General features: G+C 50.9%; 1 protein-coding gene and 1 long non-coding RNA gene across 9 annotated transcripts in view; one reads left to right on the top strand and one right to left on the bottom strand.

Annotated features, from left to right (window-relative positions):
• Positions 1-8,123, top strand: part of LOC117183677 (uncharacterized) — a 34,939-nt gene extending 26,816 nt beyond the window's left edge. Inside the window, exon 3 of the long non-coding RNA XR_004468816.1 lies at positions 7,905-8,123. This is a non-coding gene — a long non-coding RNA (uncharacterized lncRNA). The remainder of the gene's footprint in view (positions 1-7,904) is intronic.
• Positions 1-21,039, bottom strand: part of tei (irregular chiasm C-roughest protein teiresias) — a 128,948-nt gene that overhangs the window by 14,674 nt on the left and 93,235 nt on the right. For 4 of the 8 annotated variants that reach the window (XM_015184985.2, XM_001361576.5, XM_015184984.2 and 1 more), the window contains exons 3-8: positions 15,289-16,106; positions 10,135-10,312; positions 9,839-10,065; positions 8,941-9,097; positions 5,736-5,875; positions 5,355-5,484 (exon numbers count right to left, since the gene is read on the bottom strand). In XM_015184985.2, the coding sequence (XP_015040471.2) occupies positions 5,355-5,484; positions 5,736-5,875; positions 8,941-9,097; positions 9,839-10,065; positions 10,135-10,312; positions 15,289-16,106 (1,650 nt within the window). Of the gene's footprint in view, positions 1-5,354; positions 5,485-5,735; positions 5,876-8,940; positions 9,098-9,838; positions 10,066-10,134; positions 10,313-10,501; positions 10,567-15,288; positions 16,107-16,227; positions 16,250-16,534; positions 16,620-21,039 lie in introns of those variants that run through there. The other 4 variants (XM_015184983.2, XM_033378407.1, XM_015184982.2 and 1 more) reach the window with 4 other exon arrangements.

A 21,039-nucleotide genomic window follows, 5' to 3' on the forward strand; every position in this document is an offset into this window, starting at 1 on the left:
AGTGAGCCGCACAATTAACAAAAACTACTAATTACCAAAGGCCCAGGACCTTTGATCGAAGGGAGGGGGGCTGGGGTGGTTGGGGGAAACCCTTAAAGTTCCACAACACGACTGAGATTTCCAGCAGAGAGTGAGAGCTTTCCAGCAGAGGGGTGGGGGGGCGGGGAGGGGGCAGAGAGTCTGTCGGCAACAATTAATTGTAAGCTCATTTGGCCCTGAGACCCCTCGTCGCATGTCAATCAGCTGCCTCTGGAAGCCCAGGACAACGCAGGACGAGGCCATTCAGGCATCCCCTAGGCCAGCAGTCCACCCCTGTCGAGGATTTTATTGCTGACAATAGCGCAAAATTTCACCCCCCGACCGGAGGGCGTGTTACTTAGTCAAAATCACGTAGTTATAAAATTTTTTATTGCCCCCACGAACAAAGGCGGACAAAGGACAGGCGGTGGGCGTCCTGCCGCTTTGACAGACACAAGAACGAAGTCCCTGTCCAACTGTCGGTGGACGAAAATGTCTAATGAGCCCAGAGCTCAGCCCCAGCTCTAGCCAGAGATTTGTCAATTCGAGGCCAGGCGATAAGGATTTCCAGAGAGCGAGAGAGGGAGTATCGTATCCTTCTCCATAAAGGAGGAAGTTTATCATTTGATAAATGCACCCAAGGACAGGAATCAAACTATGAGTGGGCGTCTCTGGCCTAACGATGCCCCAGAAAAGGAGTGTCTGTCCCCAAAGCAAACTCCTTCAATGTTTCCCCCCTCACGCACACGCACACGCACTCACCCACACATTCATAATTTCCAACACTTGTTTCACGCATATTTTACTCAATGGCCATTCATAAAAGTTCTTGCCGAAGGGAAAAACAAATAACGAAAAAGCAAACAAATGTGCCTCAAGTACCGCCCATATGGCGACGCTGTATCGAATCGCAGACCGGAGAAAGTGATTCTCGAGGGAAGAAAGGAAGAGGCGCAGGCCTAGCAGGCGTATAAATCTCGACCCATGAGAACAACAAATACGAGTCTGAAGGGCAAACAAGAAGAATCAATATGCCACAGAGCGGAGGCGCACACAGACAAGAGGCTGAAGAGGCTGCTCGATTCTCGCCACCAATCATTAATCATAAAGCATCATCATCAGCCAAGCAGGGGGGGTGGGCCGGGGGGGTGGCTAGGGGCAGGGGGATTGTGGGTGAGCATTCGCCTGCCATAAACAGGACAGTCCCAAGTTCCTGGGAACTCGGAAGAACTTCCCTTCGACACCGAACCCCACTCAGTGTGTTGTCAGGGCCATACCCTTCCCCCCCCCCCCCCCCCCCCCCCCCCCCCGACCCACCATTCACCAGTCTGTGAGTGTGTGAATATGACAGCGAGTGGAAGGGTGAGTGCTATTCATAGTGCCGAAAAGAGCTTGGTGGCTGCTGCACGAAAAACTACACCTCAAAGTGCGGATTGACGGATTGTATCAATCGGATTGAACCCATTCACTTGGCCGCGAATTTTAATGCGAAATCAGCTTAATTTCCCCACTTTTCTCCTTCCCCACTGCTCCTGGCTACTCATGAATATGAAGCCCTGCTGCATGCATCATCATCTCTAGCAACAATCCTCTTAAGTTACAAGCTCCATAAACAGAGAGCAGTGTGGAGGGATTGTGTAGCAGCAGCTTTGATTGCGTTTGTGTCTTGGTTATAAATTTTAATTTTTCCCCCCCCCCCCTCCCGGCGCGATGCAGCTCTCTGTGCCGTGGCGCCGTCATCTTGGGGGGATTTTCCTTGGAGCAATGGCATGAGGCGATTAATTTTCCATGAGTTGAAATTGAAGATGATTGCAGTGGAGGCGATGGATGCAAGAGTCTGGCGCTGCATGGGACTGATTGGAAGCCCAGAGATGGGGGCTCAAGGAAATGCAAATTAGAGGGGAGAGGAGTGGTGCTTGTACTCGAAACCCTATCCATTAAAGATAAGCTCTTGACAAATTCATGCTTATCCGAAACTCCACAAAAACTTGCGGCCATAAAGAAATACGAAAGAAACGCTCTACCCCCCAAGACATTTGTCCGCAATGAGTTTTTAATACGGGAGTTTCTTTGGGGGGGCCGCCGCCCAAATGAGATTCTCTCGCGTTTCATTTGAGCCAACAACAAATAAAATTTTATTGAAAGTCCTTCCGGACAAGGCCTCGCAGCACATCACCCAAAACATAATCGCCGGCTATAAAAACAAAGGCAGAGCAAACAGAAAAACTAATAATCGTGCGCCCCGATAAACACTGGAATTCGAAGCTCGGACGAGGCCAGAAGCAGGACCACTTATAGGACCAGGAAAAGGGAGGATGCGTGCCCCATATCGCTGTCGTTGTCGTTGTCATTGTCGTTGTGGCAGCAACAGCGGAATAAACAATAAAGTTAAACCGCGATAACCGGCACGACAAAGGATAATGTACAATACGAGCCAGGACATTTCCGATTAGCCAAAGGAATGCTCAGCCGCTCTGTCGCTCTCTCGCTCTGTGTCTGGGGCGGGCCTGGCAAATGCTTACGATAGCGTGTAAAATTAAATTTTATTGTAATTCTCATGGTCCTGCTTCTGCTCCTGCTCCTCCTCCTGTCGAGTCGGACAAATGTCCTTCCACATTTGGGGACTTTAAGTCGTTTTGTTTGCTTTTCTCGGGGGAAATGCACTTTCATAGCAGTTGTCGGAGAAAATTAGTTTAGTGCGAGGAAAATGCAATTGCCACATGCATTTTGGATGGGGGATTAGCCGCAAAGGACTCTCCAGAGGAGGCTTCAGGCATCCCAGAAGGCACTGAGCGGAGCAACGTCTTGTGGCAGAGTCAGGTATCAGCCACTTGAAGGCTATTAATAAAGTTTCTACCGTTTGTACCACATACAGAGATCCTGGCAAATCGATATCCCCGCCCCACCCCCTGCCACGGCAAGGACACAAAACTTTCACTAATTGCACTTTGTTGGGGCCCGAACGGAGGAGTGGCTCACTCAACATTAATTAGCCTCAATGTTAACTTCAACTCATTAATGAGGCTGGCAAACAAAACTTCCCCGGCTTCTGGTTCTGGCTCTTTCTCTGGCTCTTTTTCTGCCTCCGACTCTGGCTTATGGCCATACGGGTGTACCTGTGTGTTGGCCAAGTCAACAGCCGTCCACGGATCGATCCTCGCCCCTTGGAGTCCGTCCCCATGTTGACGTACGTGTCAAATTAGCGACGTTTTAACAAGCTCGGTGCGTCCTGCATCCTTCAGACGGACCAAATCAATCACGTGAAAGTGGCCGCGGCCGAGGCACAGAAAAGTTCGAGCCACTGCCTCGAATTGCCTACTTTTGTGGAACGTCATGTCCTACAGGCACCCCACCACACCCCACCCATCGCCAGTCGCCAATCGCCAATCGGCAATCCCCAACCGCTCTCTGTGTCCTGCAGCTTTTGGTTTGGCATCGCTGATTGCTTTTTCATTGCATTTTGTCAGCGTTGTCCTCCGGTTTTTGTCGACGGCAAAGTTTTCTTTTCGCCAGCTACCTGTTTTCGCCTCCATTTTCCAGCTCAATGGATGCAGCTTTTCCGGCGGGTGGGGTCCTGATTGGAGGGAGGTGTGTGGGGAAGGAACATATCGTCAGCAATTAAGCCAGCATTCAAACTTCTGTCTGGGATTTTGGTGTCGTTTTGACCCGCCCCTCCTCTCTCTCTGTCTCGAATGAGATTTATCAGTTTTTCTTCTCTGGCTCTACTTCAGCTCTCCCGAGGATGGAAAAACCATAGAGTAAGAGGTAGAAAAGCGCCTTAAATTCTTTGCAATTTTCTTCAAAAATATTTCTTCATGCAGCCATTTATCATGGTCGGGCAGCTGTTTTATAGTTTATGACAGGCCAACCGCCCCTCTACCCCCCATCCCACCATCCCTCCCATCCCTTTAATACTATATCTTATAGATATTCCCTTCACACACACTCTAGAAGGACGACCGGTGTTGTAAATGGGGTTTATATGCCGACTGTTGCCAGTTGGATTTGCCATTTCGGCAGTTCCTTCTCCAGTCCACCAGTCTGCGCTCCTTCAGAGCTCCTTCAGCGCTCCTCCAGCGCTCGACTTCGATAAAACGTTTTACAAATTGATTTATGTGCTTAACATGCTGCCAGCTCAGCAGCCCCCCGTTGTCCCCGCTGCCCCCTCAGATTTTGGGGATCCCACAATTAGATTTCGCTGGAAAATCCACTAGAAAAGTTGCTCCTTCTTCCGGCCGCCGTCGCCGCCATCAATCATCGATAATGTCGATATGGCGGAGGCCGGACGACGGCGCTCTCCGTCACTTCTTGGCCTCCTTGGGCTCTTTTTGTTTTTTTTATTAATAAAGCATTTGTTTTCCCCATAATGAGCAGCGACAGGCGGCTGTCAAGAGTGCCACAAAAGGAGGCGAGAAGAAAAGATCCCTCCCCTGGGACAGCGCCAGGGGGAGGGGAGGCAGGGTTCAAAAGACACAAAAAAAAGCTGGCAACGGCACTTTGTCAATTCGGTATTACCAATATTTTATTCCATTTTTTGGCGTTTGTCTAGTTGGGATTTCGCACCCGGCATTCCGATTGATTGATGAGACGGTTTTTTTCTTGGAAGATTCGAAGATGTGTCCCAGGGGCGTGGCTGGGAGGCGGGGGCGGGGCGTCTTCGATTGAAGTTAGTTTTGATGCCCGGCTTTTGGGCCCGATTGCATTTGCCGTCTAATGAGGCTGCAAATGAGTTTCCTCGTGCCGAAAGGTGATTCGATTTGGTGGAAATCTTGGCTGCTTTTAGGCATATTTTCCAAACAAAGTGGCGCCTGTCAGCGGGCGAAAATTCAATAAAAATATTTACAAGCATTAACACGCGTTGGGCGCGTAAAATTCCACTCTCCCAGGCCCCCCGTCCGCCAACACCCCCCTCGCAAAATGGGAAAATATTGACAGCAAAATGGCGCGTAAGCATAAATAGTACGAGGATGGGGGGGGGGGGGGGGGGGATGCCACAGACAGGGGGTTGACACGAGGCAACGGCACTCTCAGGCACCCACTCAATGCCACTGCCACTGCCAATGCCAATACAAATTTGCCACATTTTGCATATGGCTCTGAGGGTGGCGCCCCAAGCGCCGCAACATCCCCGAAAAAAATCGACGAAAAACCCAAACGCCATGTGCGAGGGCCGTAAAAAGTTTGTAGATTTCTAGAGTGCAGAGAGAGGGCGGAGAGTGGGGAGAAACTAATGGGGAAAATATTATCACGCGCCATTTTTAAGGCAATTTCACGCATACGCGATCTAATTTATACTTGTGCTGAAAAAAGAAGGGGAGGACGCCAGGACTACTCACATCGCACGCTGAGGTAATAGCCAATCGAGGAGTACTGGAAGTTCAGATGACGGGATGTGCACTTGTACCAGCCGGAATGCTCGCGCCGTATCGATGTGAAGTTGAGGAAGCCATCGCCGGTCTGCGGCACCTGAAAATATTTGAGAATCAGAGAACGTCATAAACGATGGTGGCCGATGGGATGTGGCATGATGGGACGAGCGTCGCCTCGTTATGCGTAAACAATTTTTGGTAATTAAGGCAAGGCAAATAGTTGCGGCCAAGTTTAGTCAACTCCACGAAAATCCATTTAAAACTTGCTCCTCTGCCAAAAATCATCACACAAAAGGACGAGGACGAGGACGAGGCCGAGGCCGAGGCCGGCCTACGGACTAGACTTACCGGCGTGTCACCGTCGTCCTTCTGCCAGCGCGGCGTGCTCGGGGGATTCGAGTCGACGTCGCACTTGAGGCTAACTTCGATGCCCTCGCGGAGCGGATACCCAAAGCCAGGTGTGCGCGAGATGGCAAAGGATGGCGTATCTGCAAAGGATATAACATATATATATATGGTGTATAGTAGAGTATAGGAGACGGCAGATGGCAGGTGGTTGGTTCTTTCAGTTTGGCTCAAGATTTTGGGGCTGATTCTTTGGAGACTCTGTGGCAACACCAACAGAATAGTTTTTTAATTAAAAAAATTGCACTGCCAAGATGGAGAAACTTTTATAATTAAACTAAATGCAAATGTCTGGTCTCCGGAGTCCGGAGTCCGGAGACACACCACAAGATGGAGTGCAAAGAGGATTCAAAGGCTGAGCCGTTGCTGAGCGAGTAGTTACAGTAGGTACTGTGTGCACAGTGTGTCCTGTGTATGTCCTGTGTGTGTCCTGTGTGTTGTCTGTCATGCTAGAAGTTAATTACAGCAGGCTTCAGCCTTTCAAATGAGAAATCCGTAATGCCAGCCGAATTGCAGCTACAAATTTCCATCCCGAAATGCCAATCTAAAATCCATCCATCGGCAGGACAACATCTACCCCTCCCCCTCCTCCCCCCTCCCCACCCGTGTGTGATTCGAGTATGTTTCAATTCATTGCATATGCATTGGGCATAAATCAAATGTTTTTTAATTAGAGTCTGAGAGAGAGAGAGAGAGAGAGAGAGCCTGCTACGAGTTTGGGCTCGCATTGATTTCAATCTTTTCAATTTTTCGGCGCGCCATCACTCGCCTTTGTGGGCTTTTGTTAGTAATACAATTTGATTAGGTCTCCTCCCGCAGAGGAGGGGGCAGGGGCAAAGGACAAATGAAATTTGTTTGCCGGTTGTTTGCCAAACTATTCAATAGAGATTCGGTTCGTGTCCATGCCTGTGTCTATGTGTCTAGGTCTGGTTTTTGTGGCAGTGTCTGTGACATGCAGACAGCCGTCAGTCGTCAGACATCATACATACTCGTATGTATGAATGGCCGGCCTTTTTCTGTGGTTAACCAGGGGGAAACGGGCAGCACAGAAGAAGTGTGTCTACCAATTTGTTGGCCAAAAATATTCCAAAAAGAGAGCCAAACATTGCTCAGCTTGCAGGCCCTTGATGTTGTTCCTTTTCGGGCAGATTGTTTTCAAACAAATTTCAAACCCATCTTATGAATCAATCAATGAATGCCTGTCTCTCCATGGAGATGAATTCCCATCACCAAATGGAAGCTAAATTTAAATGGGGAAAAACCCGGAAAACCCAATATTTCCCTGGCCTTTGAACGGATAACATTTTTGCCGGTGGGACTGCGCCCAGGGATTTTTTATTCGTCTGTCAACTGTCTGCATAAAAATGCTACACAAATTACAGATACAGCTACAGATACAGATACAAATGAATAAAGATACAGTGGCAGTGGCAGTGGCCCACCCACCTCTCCTCCTTCGACTAGCAGCTGGCAAAATGCTTTCATGTGTGTGCATTTTAATTTATACGACGGCCGGCCCCAACAGCAATGCCACTCCACCTCCCCCTCCCCCGCCCCGCCCCGCCCCATCTGCATAAAAGGCAAAAACTGAATGAATCGGGGAACTTGTTCCTTCTTTTGTTGTTTAATATTGTGGTCGGGGTGGGGTAGAACGGGGCCCTGGGCTCGTTTTGCTGTTGTTATTGCGGTTTTTACAATTTTCATGCCTGGATAAAGCCCCACACCCACACACCCACACACACACACACACACACAGACACAAATCCCATACGGCTTTTCTACATTTTCCAATCATTTTGCTGGCCAACAGCCCCTCGACAGCCTCAACTAGTCGTGTACCTTGGCATTTGTCATGGCATTATGCGGCTTGACGGGCATTAATAAAGCAAATAACTGTGGCACTTTGTTCTGTGACTCGACCCGATCGTGCCTGGTCTGGACCTGGCCTGGACCTCTATGGGGACGTGGCTGTGGCTTTGTTACTGCCAATTAGTGTGAGTCCTTCTAATTGTCGCCTCACCTCCTCATCGACATCGACATCGACATCGGTCATCCCACTGCCATTGACCATTGATTTTCCTCTGTTTTTTTTGTTTTTTTGTTTTTTTCTAGTTGCGATGGCAGCAGCTGGCTGGGAGGGGGGAGCAATGCTGGATTTCTGTTTTGATTCGATTTCATATGCGATGTGCGCATAGCTGCTGAATGGTACAAAGCATTGATTGATGGCTTATTGAGAGGGCCAGCCAGGGGCGGCCCGGAGTCCCGGAGTCCCGGGAAAAAACAACGTACGTGCAACGATGTGCAGTGCAGTCTGTGGCACCGTCTAATGAGTGAGTATTCAAATATATGTAATCAGATTATTACCAATTCGGACGCTGAATGGTGCTCTCATTGCTTTTAGAGGCGTTTCGAAAGTTAATTTCATTAAAATCGCCATCAAAGTGCTCACCTTTCGCACTCATTAAGGGCATCCATCGTTTGTCCCCTTGTTGTTATTCTTTCTATTTTCCGCTCTGTTATCTACCTGATTTCTGACCCTGACACCACTTTATAGATTGTTCATCAAACCTCGCACACTCCAGATCCACCGCCTGTTTTCCTGCTGCACTTTCAATTAATATAATTTCACCTTTGCTTTCTTTCTTTCCTTTGTTTGTCTCGCTGCAGCTGCATAATAATACCCGCCCACCTGGTGGCTGCTGGCGTGTGTTAACTTTAGCAATTTAACTTTTTAATCAACATTTGCTTTTTGGTTTTTACGTTTATTTACAGCCACCACCAGTCCAGTCCAGTCCACTCTCGCTCTCATTGCTATTCTACTGCCTCTGGCTCTGGCTCTGCTTCTATTTCTGCTAATTAAACAAGGTGAGATATTCCCTTTGTTTGACTTTTATTCAAAACTTTTCCCCAGCAGAACAAATGAATGACTGACTGCCTCAGTGACTGACTGAATGACTTGTTGGACATTTGTTGGTCAAAGTTAAATGTAATTTAGTTATGAAATACTTAATTCGGCTCCCCTGAGTCTTGATTAAAGGGGAAAGCTCTCTCTCTCCCCTAGCTCTGGGAACCGACGACTATCAGAGCTCAATGCCTTTGTCTTTGGCCATCTCCCGTCTCCACATGGATCTTTAGTCGTGGAACTTACATTGCACGTCCAGCAGGAGAGAGGCGTTCTGGCGTATCTTCAGGGTGGGATGCTCCATCACGCACAGGATTCGGGCGTTGTGATGTGCTCGATACACGGCCGCCAGACGGGCCTCGCTCTTGGCGCCGCTGTTGATTTTGTAGCCATTCTTGTCCTGCTGAGAGAGGGAGAGGAAAAGTGGGTGAGAATGATTAAAATTCCATCACATTTTAGGGCTAAACCGGCTATGGCGGGGTGGCTGGGGGGATTGTGGGTGGTATGGCCAATTAGTCAGGCCTGTTATCAGGCAGCGGCATCATTAATTTAAATTAAAGTGACTCCCACACCTCCTCCCCCGTTGGGTTGGCAAGGTTTTCAATCAATCATCAGTTCATTCGGGTGTGCGGTGGTCTGTTACGGTGCCGTGTGGTTTGGTGTGGCCTGCAGTTCGACCAGCAAAACACGCAAATTTGTGGCATTTAGGGTCTAAGCGACAAACACACACACACACACACACAGCCACCCCCACCGCCACCCTCAGCCCTACAGAGACACACTTCGATGTGCCTGACAGGTGGGGGAGGGGGAGGGGGAGCATGTGCATTGCTTGACCAATATGTCTGCTTTTCATTATGCCCGAGTGCCAGATAAACAAATTTTGGGCCCAAACCGCAGCCAGAGGCAAGACCAAGCCAAGTCCTGGAGCCAGCCAGCCAGCCAGCCGGAGCAACCGCCCGGAAGATCCATTATTTGAGCCAAGAGCCGCTGTTATCCACACCTAATGTGTGTGTTTCTGAGCAGTGCAGTGGCTGTGCCATTGCCACACCAACCACCACTTGTCCGGCCGACAGTTGCCACTCAATTTGTCTAATCGATTCGGATGCCAGATGGCCCTTACCCCTTACCCCTTACCCCTTACCTTCTCGTTCTTGATCTCCTCCAGCTCGAGCACCTCGGCGGACACCTTCTGGGCGTGCCGATCCACGCCCGGGCTGAGCAGCACCTCCCAGGTGAGCGTGGGCCGCGGATTGCCGCCCTCGCTGATGCAGGCCAGATTCAGTTCGGAGTTCTCCTTGACGGGCACAAAGATGTTGCCGGCGTCGAGGCGACGCGAGTCGATGAGCAGATACGGGGGCTTGGGGCGATCTGCAAGAAGCCCTTTTAGTGTTTGTCTAAACTTTTATGGCCCCCCCATGGTAATGCCATGGTACTTACCCAGAACCACCAGCTTGACGGGTCGGGCATTCTCCGTGTAGCGGCGCGTGTTCTCCGCCTCGCACTGCCACTTGCCGTCGTCCTCCAGCATGACATTGGTGATGGTTAGCGCCCCATTAGCCTCCTTGATGAAGCGGTAGTCGGTGACTCGGCTGGTGCGGTCCATGGCGTGGACGACCTGCAGTTGGATGAAGCGGATGAGAGAAAATAAGCTGTTTGCGTTTACTTCTTTGCGGCATAAAAACTAATGTCACTGGCGGAATTATGCAGAACGCCTTTTGTGAAACTTTTAATGCAGCGCATTAAATGCTCATAAATATGATGCTCTCCCCCCCACCCCCCGACTCACCGTCTCTCCCCGTCTCACCCTGTCTACTAGCTGTCTCCTTCATGTCCGACCCCCGAGGCAAACAATTGCTTTTAATATTTTCATATCCATTTATTTGCACTCGGGCATCGTTGGATTTTTATTCCATTTCATTTCGTTTCGTTTCGTTTCGAAACAAACACAATAATGACAATTAAATGAGGCCGCCTGCCCTGCCCTGCCCTGCCCTGCCCTGCCCTGGTGGGATGTTATCCACTGATAATGTGGCAACAATGAACTGATGGCTTAAATACTGTAACCAATAGTCGTGTGTGTGCTCCGTCGGAGCTTAATGCAAACTGAAATTTATGGCCGCATTCAAATGCTCCTCAAACCCAACAACAAAAGGGAAATTTCATAAAAATAAATTTATGGTGAAAAAGTACTCGAATACAGATACAGATACAGATACAGATACGAGTATGTGGCTTAATGCGTTCAAGTGCCAATTAAATGTCTGGCCAAAAGTATGAGGTGGTCCAGGCATAATTTTAATTCCATTTCGAGTCGAAATGATTAACTTTTGGCATCGGATTACAAAAAAAAAAACAAAAACGTGGAACACATTCGAAAGGGAGAGGCTTTATCCGCAGACCCTCCAAAAACCGTCCAACAACAACAAACAGGAAAGAATGGAGATCAGGGATATAGAAATACACGAAATATACATTCGAGGCGGGTATTTGTTTGCTGAACTTCCGCTTCCGTTGCGTTTTTGGGCCATTTCTGTTTTATGATTTTTCCATGGACACTTTCCCCCAAATGCAGTGCAAATATTTATGCGTGTATGCGATATCCCCCCCCCCCCCCCCTGCCACCGTTGTGTGCTACTTCCGTTGAGCATTTGCCGCAGTCGACGTGGCGGCGGCGGCCATTTGCTGGAAATTTATTAACCAGCGACGACTGGCAACTGGAAAGCTGGGAGCTGCGAAAAACTGCGAAAAACTGCGAAAAACAGGCAACTGGCAAAGTGGAAACTGGATTTTGCTGTGGCTGTGGCTGTAGCTGTGGCTGTGGCTGTGGCTGTGCAGCGGGGCATTCAGTTGGAAATTTATGAGGTCGATGCCGGAGGTCCATGTCGCTGTCGATCCGAGAGTTTTTGGCCGCCGGCGGAGGCTCAAACCCGGCTCAGACCCGTCCTAGCCACCACCTGTCTGCATGTGTGTGTGTGTGTGTGTGTGTGTGTGGCTTGCCAACATGGCCACGCGAACAAAAGCGTTAAATGAGCGTGGCAAATCCTTGTTTACAGCGCCGAGCGCTTGCCGCCGGATTACACGCTCGATTGTCCCATTGTCCATTGTGCCGTTTATTGCCAAATGGCGATCTGTACTGCTCACCCCCGCTGGGGTGTTCGGGTGCCCCCTGCCCCTGCCCCTCCCCGCCCCTCCCTTTCCTTCTTTTGTTTTTCGGCCCTGGTATCTGTCTGATGTCAGCTGCCTTGATTCGCATAAATTGTTGCATATTTGAAGGCGCGCACGCATAAATTTGCATAATTTGCGGCGCCACGAAGGGGCTCGGCTCTGTCCATTGGTTTTTGCAATATTCTAATTGCATTGCGTTTTTGGTAAAACTTTTTTGTTTGCCAATTTTCGATTTACATTTCAAAATCGAATTTTTGCCTGCGCTTCGGCATAATAATGCAAATTGGTAATATTAAATTACGTTTAAAGGGATATTCGGGCACAGATATGTGCCACATTTTGGGGCAGGCTTCGCATTCAGAGCGGCGACTGTACTCTCATAATTGGCTTCGTTCTTTCGGGCACATATTCCCCATCAACTGCTCTTCCTCCCTGCCACCACCCACCCCCCACCAACGAACACTTACCCCCCTTGGTGGTGCAACCAGCCCGTGGCAGCTCCTGGGCTGATGGCTGGCCCCAAAGCCACTAACTTGAAATTGCTTTCGGCAAATATATTAGCCTCTTGATAATTTTCAACAATAAATTCCTTGCCACACACACACGCACACAGACACACACACAGACACAGAGAGAGAAGAGTCTGGGACTGGGGCTTGCCTGGCGCTCCCGGGGACTCTCTAATGCATTGTGCAACGCTCCAGAAAGTACAACAAAAGTCGCTCATGTTGCAAGCTGTCAGTGCAACACTTGTCGCATGTCACTGCCGCAGTTGCACTTGCAGCAGAATGGAGGGCGGAGAGCAAGAGGAATGCCATAGAATGCAGGAGTCGTGTGTGGGGAAGCACACACCAGACAAAAGTCAACGCGAACTGGAAGCTGAAATGGAAGAGGGTCCTGGTCGTGGTCCTGGTCCTGGTCGTGGTCCTGGTCCTGCAGAGAGCTACAACTGGGGATAATGTCTGTAGCGGGAGGAGCAATGCTCTGTCCCTCTGAGAAATCTTCATTAGCACAGAGAAAGAGAGAGAGAGAGAGAGGCTGAGAGAGGAGGAGGGAAAGAGTGTGTGTTTTCCTTCAAGCTGCAGATAAGCAGGGCATTCGCTTGGCGGCGTGTAAGGGATCTACTTCCCTTTTCTTTTGGCTTTTGTCCCTGCCCCAGCCCTAGTCCCTGCCCCAGCCTCAGTCCCTGCCTCTGCCCCTTTGTTGTAATTGCCACGACTCTCTCTCTCTCTCTCTCTCTCTCTCTCTATCTGTCTTTCTCGTGGCTGCTGCTCTCACACATGGCTGGCCTTTGTTTTAACACAACTAATACAATTGCACCGTTGGGAAATGCTCAGCGCGATGGCGGCTGCCGCTGCCGCTGCCGCTGCCGCTGCAATGGCGCTGATTTTATTTGCCATCGCAGAGTCCGACCAGCAGAGATGAGCCTCGTGCCTCGTGCCTCGTGCCCCCTGCTCGACAATGTTAGTAACTCAATAAACTTGTCAAAGGTACAAAGTAGTAGGCAACTTGCCGCCTTTTCCTCTCCTCTCCGCTGCTCTGCTCCTCCCCTAAGTGGTGGCTTTTCTTCAACCCGAGTCGCCGAGTGATTAATTTGCGGGCTTGATGTGATTTACTTACAGCTGCAGCTGCAGTTGCAGCACCGCCCCCCTCCCGGGAGAGCCGGCTGTCTATTAATGTTGCATCTTAAGTTCGCTCCTAATTGACTAATGGAGGCTTAGTGCGGTCTTTTGACAGGACAGGCTCTGGGCCTGATGAAATTTATGGTAACCAACCAAGAGTCAGGGCGGTGCAAGGAGAGGAAGCCCTGTGCGAGTTTGTTGAACTTAAACCTGAGCCAAGGGCCATAAATCTGTTTGGCAGCGCCACAAAGTATGCGGCACAACACGGCATCAGCGCGCTGCAGCGGCAGCAAGCTGCAACCATAAAACCGCTATAGTATCAGTTGGCTCTCTGCCCCTGCCCCTGCCCCTGCCGCTGCCTTGCTGTTGTTGCTGGTGGGGTGGGGGGGAGGGCGTTAAAGTTTATGTCTGGCAATTTTCGCCAGGCGACAGAAATATCGCAGAATAAAGCCAACAAACTGCCGCAAAACAAAGGCCAGGGGATCTCTTCGGCTCCTTGGAATCGAGAGATTTGACGGTCTGCAATCGAAGCAGCAATTGCATCATTTTCGGCGTGCTTGTCGAAGTTGTTGACGATCAAATAAAACGCAGATGGGGAACTGCCCGGAAAGGGGCAGGGCAGGGCAGGGACTGCGCAGGGCAGGGCAGGACGTGTCTTGCTGACAGGCAATTTAGGTTCTGCAAACGGAATCTAATATAGAATGCAAATGCAAATGCAACCGCAACGAGTAGACAAACAACAGCAGCTCCCACTCTGCCACGCTGCCACTCTGGCACTCCTCCACGCTGCCACTCCATCTGCAGCAACAATGTTGGCATGTGTTGGCCGCAAGTGTGTGCAACGCACACACTCTTTTTTGCTCGCTCCGGCTGGGGGCAGGTGCAACCGCACAGGCAACACAGGGGCACGTGCACAAAGTGTTGCAGCTACGAGTATTATTTGCCCATCAAAAACTTGGCCTGCCAACTTGTTGTATTTACAGGAAAACAAGTGCAAGAACAACAAGAGAGAGAGAGAGAGAGAGAGAGAGGGAGGGAGAGCCACACACACAGCAGCAGCAACAGATGCACGGCCCTGGAAAAACTATGTATGTGTGTGTGTGTGTGTCTCTAGTCTTCTATTTCTGTTTTTTCGTGCTAAAAGTTGTACAACTGTTATCCTGGCGTGCCACCATGTCCTTGGGGAGCAATCAACGCACCGGCCGTGGCGTCATAATTGCACGACGCCCGAAGGTGGCCTACACTTTGTTTGTCCCTTGCAATTGCAACTCAATAACTTGTGCTCAATGGTGGCTCGACCGCCTCCAGCCTCAGAGGGGGGCGCCACCCCCCACCCCCACCGGCCATGACCAACGACTCGGAAAGTGAAAGACAAACTCCGGAGCACAAACGCGCGAGCTTTTGACATCAGAAACTACGGAATAATAGCGATTATCCCATTTGCATAATGCGGCAGTTAGCGCGACAAATAAGCGCTAAGATGGGATGGCCAGCAGACACTGAGGGCTGGAAAGCCAGAGGAAGGCCGGGAAAAACTGCCACTCGAGACGTCTCGGGCAGAAGGAACCTACGGCCCTGGAGGACACCAGCAGTCAGACATTCCCCGGATGGTAAAAGAACAAAGAGAACAAACAGAGCAAACAGAGGAAGCAGAGGAATGCAGATGCAGGGGGTGTGGGGGGGGGGGGGGGGGACAAGGGCTCAAGTGAAAGGCTAAGAATGCAATTAAAGTCAAAAGGCACTGGACAAGTTGGCAGTCCCAACAGCTCCACTTGAGAGGAAGAGATGGTGGTGGTACACTCACCTGGCCATTCTTGTACCACATGCTGGAGGCAATGTCCAGATCCACCTCGCACATCAGCCGGATCTCCGAGTGCTGCTCGGCATAGACCACGGACATCTCCTCGTCCTCGTAGGGATTCGGCGGCACCGGCCGCAGCGGCAGCACCCGCGGCTCGAGCGGCTCCTCGTCCTCGCTGTCGTCCGCATCCTCGCGCGGACTCTTGCGCCCGAACACGTCCCGCACCCCAGTGCCGCTGTCGAACTCCTCGACATCATCTATGATGACGACCGGCTCCTTCTGCTTGGGCTTGAGGTCCTCGGGCGCCAGGTGGAGCGTGGAGCGCACCCGCTTCGCCTTAGGCGTGGTCAGACCCGTGGCCGACTCGTTGCCATAGGAAGCGGAGGCGGAGGAGGTCCTTGTGGAGGTCGTCCAGGTGGCTGCCGCCGTTGCCGCTGTGGTGGCCGCCGACGTGGACACGGACGTGGCGGCCGAGGTGGGCCTAGATGGCGGCTCGAGCTCCTCCTCCTCGGTTTCGCGTCGCTGCCGTCGCCTGGCCGCCCGATGGGCCTGGTGGACCTTCAGCTGGTCCTTCCACCGGGCCCACTTCGACTTGGCCTTGCTGCAGTTCTTGGCGGCGGTGCATCTGCTGCTCGGCTTATGGTCAACTGGCACGTCCTCGTCCTCGTCCTGCCGCTGCTCGTGCAGCTGGAAGCTGTGCGGCTCCTGCCTGGATATGCTCAGCCACTTGCTGACTGCTCGATGCTCGGCGGGCTTTGGCTTCTGCATCTGCATCTGCATGGACTTGCCATTGATATTCTGTGGTTGCGTATAGGTGGTGCCTGCAAAGGGATACAAAGGATATTCCATTCGATTAGTCATGTGTGAGAGCCAGTTTTGTGGATTCCAATGGTGCAAAGGGGAAAAAAGCTAGGGATCCATGGGAATGAGCGTATCAATTACATGGCATTCACTCCTGCAGACTTCAGTCGAGGGAGGCGGCCCCGAACTCATGCATTTATTTATGCACACTTTTGGGGGAGAGATCGAGAGAGTCGTGGGAGTGGCAGGAGGGGGGTAGGAATGAATCTCTTTCGGAATGTTTTCTCCATGCATGCAAATCCCCTGGTAATCCCATCGGCACACACACACACCCACACCCACATCCCACTTCCCAAGCTATTTTCATGCCCAACTTTGTGCGACTTGTTAGCCCGCCCCTTCTGCTGATTGTCTGTCCCCCCCCCCACCCCCTTGTCCCTTATCAGACCTGAATCCTATTGTCGTGTGGTGTGGTTCTTGTCCTCCTCGTCCTGCACTCCTCGCCACTCCACTCGACTCCCATTGCTGTGGTTGTTGCTGTTGTTGATAAATTTACACAAGTGTATGACAAGCTTTCAAATGGTAATTAATATTCATCTGAGACGAGACAGAAGAGTCGAGGAGCGGGGGTTGGGGAACCCATCAAAGGACAACTACAGCACGGGCTCTAGCCCCAACTCCAACTCCAGCTTTGCAGCTTCAGCTCATCCAGTGCCTGTGCCAGAACTGTGTCTGGAGGAGTCAACTGTAGCCAGAGCCACTGTCTGTGTGTGGCTGGGCGCCGGAGGAGTGCTCGGAGTAGACTCCACGATGTCATTGTCTGCCTGACGCTTTTGTCTTCCAGCCCTTTTCTTGTTTTGTGGGGCGGGGGCTGGGGCAGCTGGGGCACCGACTGCTCTTCATCTCTCTAAATTAAAGTTGTCATTTTTCAAGTGAACGCACAAAAGTATGCAATGGGTCTAATAAATTTCTGCCCGGCATATCCTGCACCGTTCCGGGGGGGGGGGGGGGGGAAACCCTAGCCTTGAGTTAGTTAGAGGCTAGTCCAGGGCTGCACACACACACACACACACATGCGCCGATGCCCAGGCACAGGCATAGGCGCTGAAATGTTTTCGCAACAGCTTAAAAGTATGCAGCACTTTTCGCACAGCCTGTGCATGTGGATGCGCTCTGTTTGCCTGTGTAGTTGTAGCTGTAGCTGTGTTTGTGCTGTAACTTAAGTTGTAAATGGAAGATTGCGACGGAAATTACACAAAACTGACGTTGGCTTTGGCCCCCCAGCCACCCAGCCACCCAGCCACCTGCCCACCCCTCGCCACTGCACTCGACTTGTGTGGTTGTGCCTGTGTGTGCGTGTAAATTTAATGAACACACACACACACACACACACACACACACACACCAAAAAAGGACTCTAGAACTGGCAGGCATTGTTTGTCAATTAGTTGCTAGAGAGCATCATATTCGTGGCCTCCATTCAGGTCATTAGCAATTTGTAAATGGATTACATTCCATTTTTGATAATTATTGCAAGCCACATCCTGCAGTCGACGGGTCGGGCCAATAGATATTTAATATTCCAGAATATTCAGAATAATCTCGGATAAATCTGATATTAGATCCTTGGCATCCATATTCCCCTGTTTCTGTTTTAAAGCCGGCTCGTCCTCCAACGCAGTCTGCAGTGGTTGGGAGTGGCTCTCTCCCGTGACTCCACTCTGAGATACATAACTTACGCCTTACAGTGTACTCGTGGCATTGCAGTGCAAACATTAAGCCATAACTCACAGGGACAGTCAATACTCGGCTCCACCCATCTCCGTAGTCAACTGTCAACATACGGCCCCTTCCCTCTCCGCGTGCCACGCACTGAGCGTTGATTAGGTTAATGTCCTTAAGGCATACGAACAGCTGGCAAGTCTCTTAGCTCTGCGCCAACATCCACCCAGAGAGCCCCAGAGAGCAATTCCTCCCGCAACTTGCACCTGAACGATGGGGGGGCCTACACCTTGGGGGGAAGGGGGGTGTACGTACATACATACGAGGGCATGCAATCTCTTGGTCGTGTGCATTGTTCGAGTTCCAGAACGCCGACAACTTTGCCAACCGCCACTTAATGCAAGAGTCGAGTGGCAAGAGCCGCGAGGCGTGGCAGAGGCAGGGGCTGCACTTTGCCTGCCATGCGGTGGTGGTGGCGGTGGCGGTGGCGGTGGCGGTGGCGGTGAAGGGTGCGGCTTTTGTGGCAATTCTGCGTGGCAAGCCAGTAAACAGCAACAGCAGCAGGAGCAATAGCTGGAGCAGCCGGTGTGGCATCCTCATTACTGCCATTGGAAACTAAAAGCCTTTTAATCGACTCTGAATAGTCTACATTCCACCGCATGGAGCCACTCGGTTGAGTGGCATGAATAGATTTTGCTGATTACCAATTAATTCATTGACTAAATGCAGTGTGGAAGATGTTTTTCCTGGCCAGACCTGGGGCTTGTCTTGCCCCATATGACTCGTTTTTGTGCCTCCTTCTGGCATCCTTCTTTCACCCTGCCACATGCACCCCGCACACGCACACACAGCCACACAGAGAGGAAGAGGAAGAATGTCAGCGACATTTACACAATGTCAACTATAAATGCATTGCCAAACGCACGACGGGGAAGGGGAAGGGGCAGGGGCAGGGGCAGGGGCAGGGGGAAGGCGCAGCCAGGAGCCAGCTGCAATTGGGGACACCTTTGGTCAGGTGCAGCGCTCCACCGACTCTCGACTCTCGACTGCTGTCTCTGTGTGTCTCTCTCTGCTTTGCAATTGTGTCAAATTAATTGTCAACTGTTGTCCCTCTCCCTCTCTCCCTCTCTCTCTCCCTCTTTCTCTCTCTCTCTCTGTGTGTGTTGTCTGTCGTCTGTTTGATAAATTGCATTTAATGGCTGCCGCCAATTAAGAGCAATTTTTGCTCTGCCGCTGTCGTTTTGTTTTCCACTCTGCTCTGCCCCTTCCCCATCTATGTGGAAGTTTTTTTTTTGCGACGGCTGCACTTTAAAAGAGCGAACGGGCCTAATAGAAATTGATAGCCGCCTTAGGTCCGTCTCCCAGCCTGGAGAGGGGGCCACGATTGCTCATCCGTCATGTTGACCACGTTCCTTGGCCATACTTCTCACTTCAGCACGCACAGCATTACAAAAATTAGATAAAACATTACGGGTGTGGGCTACTCGTACATTTAATGCAAGAAACTCGTTTCGTAGGTCATTTACCATCTATAAAAAAAAGGAAGAGCCTCTGCTCCTGGCTGGTGGCTGGTGGCTGGTGCCTCTGGTGCCTCCGTGACTTCTTTCGTATTATTTATGTCGCCCGGCGACTTTGCCAAAAAGGTCGGCACTTTGTTCCATCATCATTCGAGAGAGAGAGAGAGAGACACCGACCCCCTTGGAGAGTGGGGCCAGGGGTATGACCGAATGGAGTTCTCTTGGCTACCGCCAAAAGGGTAGCCCCTGCCCAGTGGCTTGTGCTTTGCTCTATGCACCATTCGTTTCTCCTGGTCATTAGGCGTAGCGCACTTTGCGACGTCGTCGTAGTCGTCGCCGACGTGCTGTGTGACCAGTGCCAACCGCAAATTAAGTATACGTCGCGTGGCTCCTCCTCCTCCGTGGAACTCCTGAAACATGGCTGCAGTTTTGCGCCACAGTCAACAAACAAATACTGAGACAACAAGCAGCGAAAGGGTCCAGGGCAAAAAGCCAGCCAGCGAACAAATTTCATTCTGTTTGTTTGCCTATCTCTCTAGCTCGCTCTCTCTTTCTCTCCCCTCTCGCTCTATGTCTATCTCTTTATCTTGCCCACTGTTTGCTTGCCTCTCTCTCTGACTGCCTCAGCCAGCGCTCAAACAACATGAATTAAGCGCCAAAAAATGTGCGCGGCACGTAAATAACTCCACACAGAGCGGGAGAGGGGGAGGGGGAGACAGAGAGAGAGAGAGAAGCGTACCCCAGTGACTGTGAAGGAACGAGGCACGTGACCAAATTTCGATGGCAACTTTGTGGGGCACGCTTCCACTTCCACTTCCTGTTCCTCCCGCCTCTCGCCTCTCTATCTCTTAACGGGGTGGCAGGGATGGCGCGACTTTATCATGTTTTCATTTCGAGGCGCTGGCTTTTTAATTTTCCACATTTAACGGGGGCTGTTCAGAGAAGGGAGGGGGGGGGGGCGTGGCATTTCCTATACAATTTCACTGCCACAGTAGCAGCGGCGGCAGCGGCAGCAAATGAATGCAAATAAAACGAAGCGCAGGGCAATAAAATGTTGTTTCTGGCTGCAGCATAATTTATTTACTTTTGCTTTGACTTTGCCGCTCCCCGGCGATTTTCCCGCGATTTTCCCCACTATTTTTTTTTTGCTGTTGTGGCGTCGGGAAATGCGCAATTAAAATGATAATTTTCCACTGTCCGCCCGTGCAAGTGCATTTCGCACGTACTGTGAATTATAACCTGCCGCATAAAAGTATGCTATAATTTAGCGCTTAAATGATGCGTGCTCCGCGCCACAGAGCCCTGCGCGGAGGGAGGGACTTGCCTGCCACTTGGCTATGGGATAGTTTTTGTGGCTACAAGCCCACACCCACCATCTCTGCCTCTCTCTCGCTCTCCCCCCGTTCTCGATTCTCGTTGACTTTATTGCATTCCTGGCACTCGACCATTTTTTATGGGCTTTAATTAATTCACCCCCCCCCCCCCCTCTTCCCAAAATTCCCAAAAAAAAAAGAAGCGAGAATAAACGAAAGGGAACTAAGCAAAAACACACACAAAAAGCAAATCTTATTAACTTTGGCTGCTCCAGCCTCCTCCCCTCCCCCGGCCTGATGCTCGCCTTCACGGACACAAATCCAAGAAGACAGCGAGTCCCAACAGCACAAGAAATACTCCTCGCCTCCAATGAAAATCAATAATCAAAGTGAAGGCCAGC

This window comes from Drosophila pseudoobscura, chromosome 3, assembly GCF_009870125.1.
Source record: "Drosophila pseudoobscura strain MV-25-SWS-2005 chromosome 3, UCI_Dpse_MV25, whole genome shotgun sequence".
Taxonomy (NCBI): Eukaryota; Metazoa; Arthropoda; class Insecta; order Diptera; family Drosophilidae; genus Drosophila; species Drosophila pseudoobscura.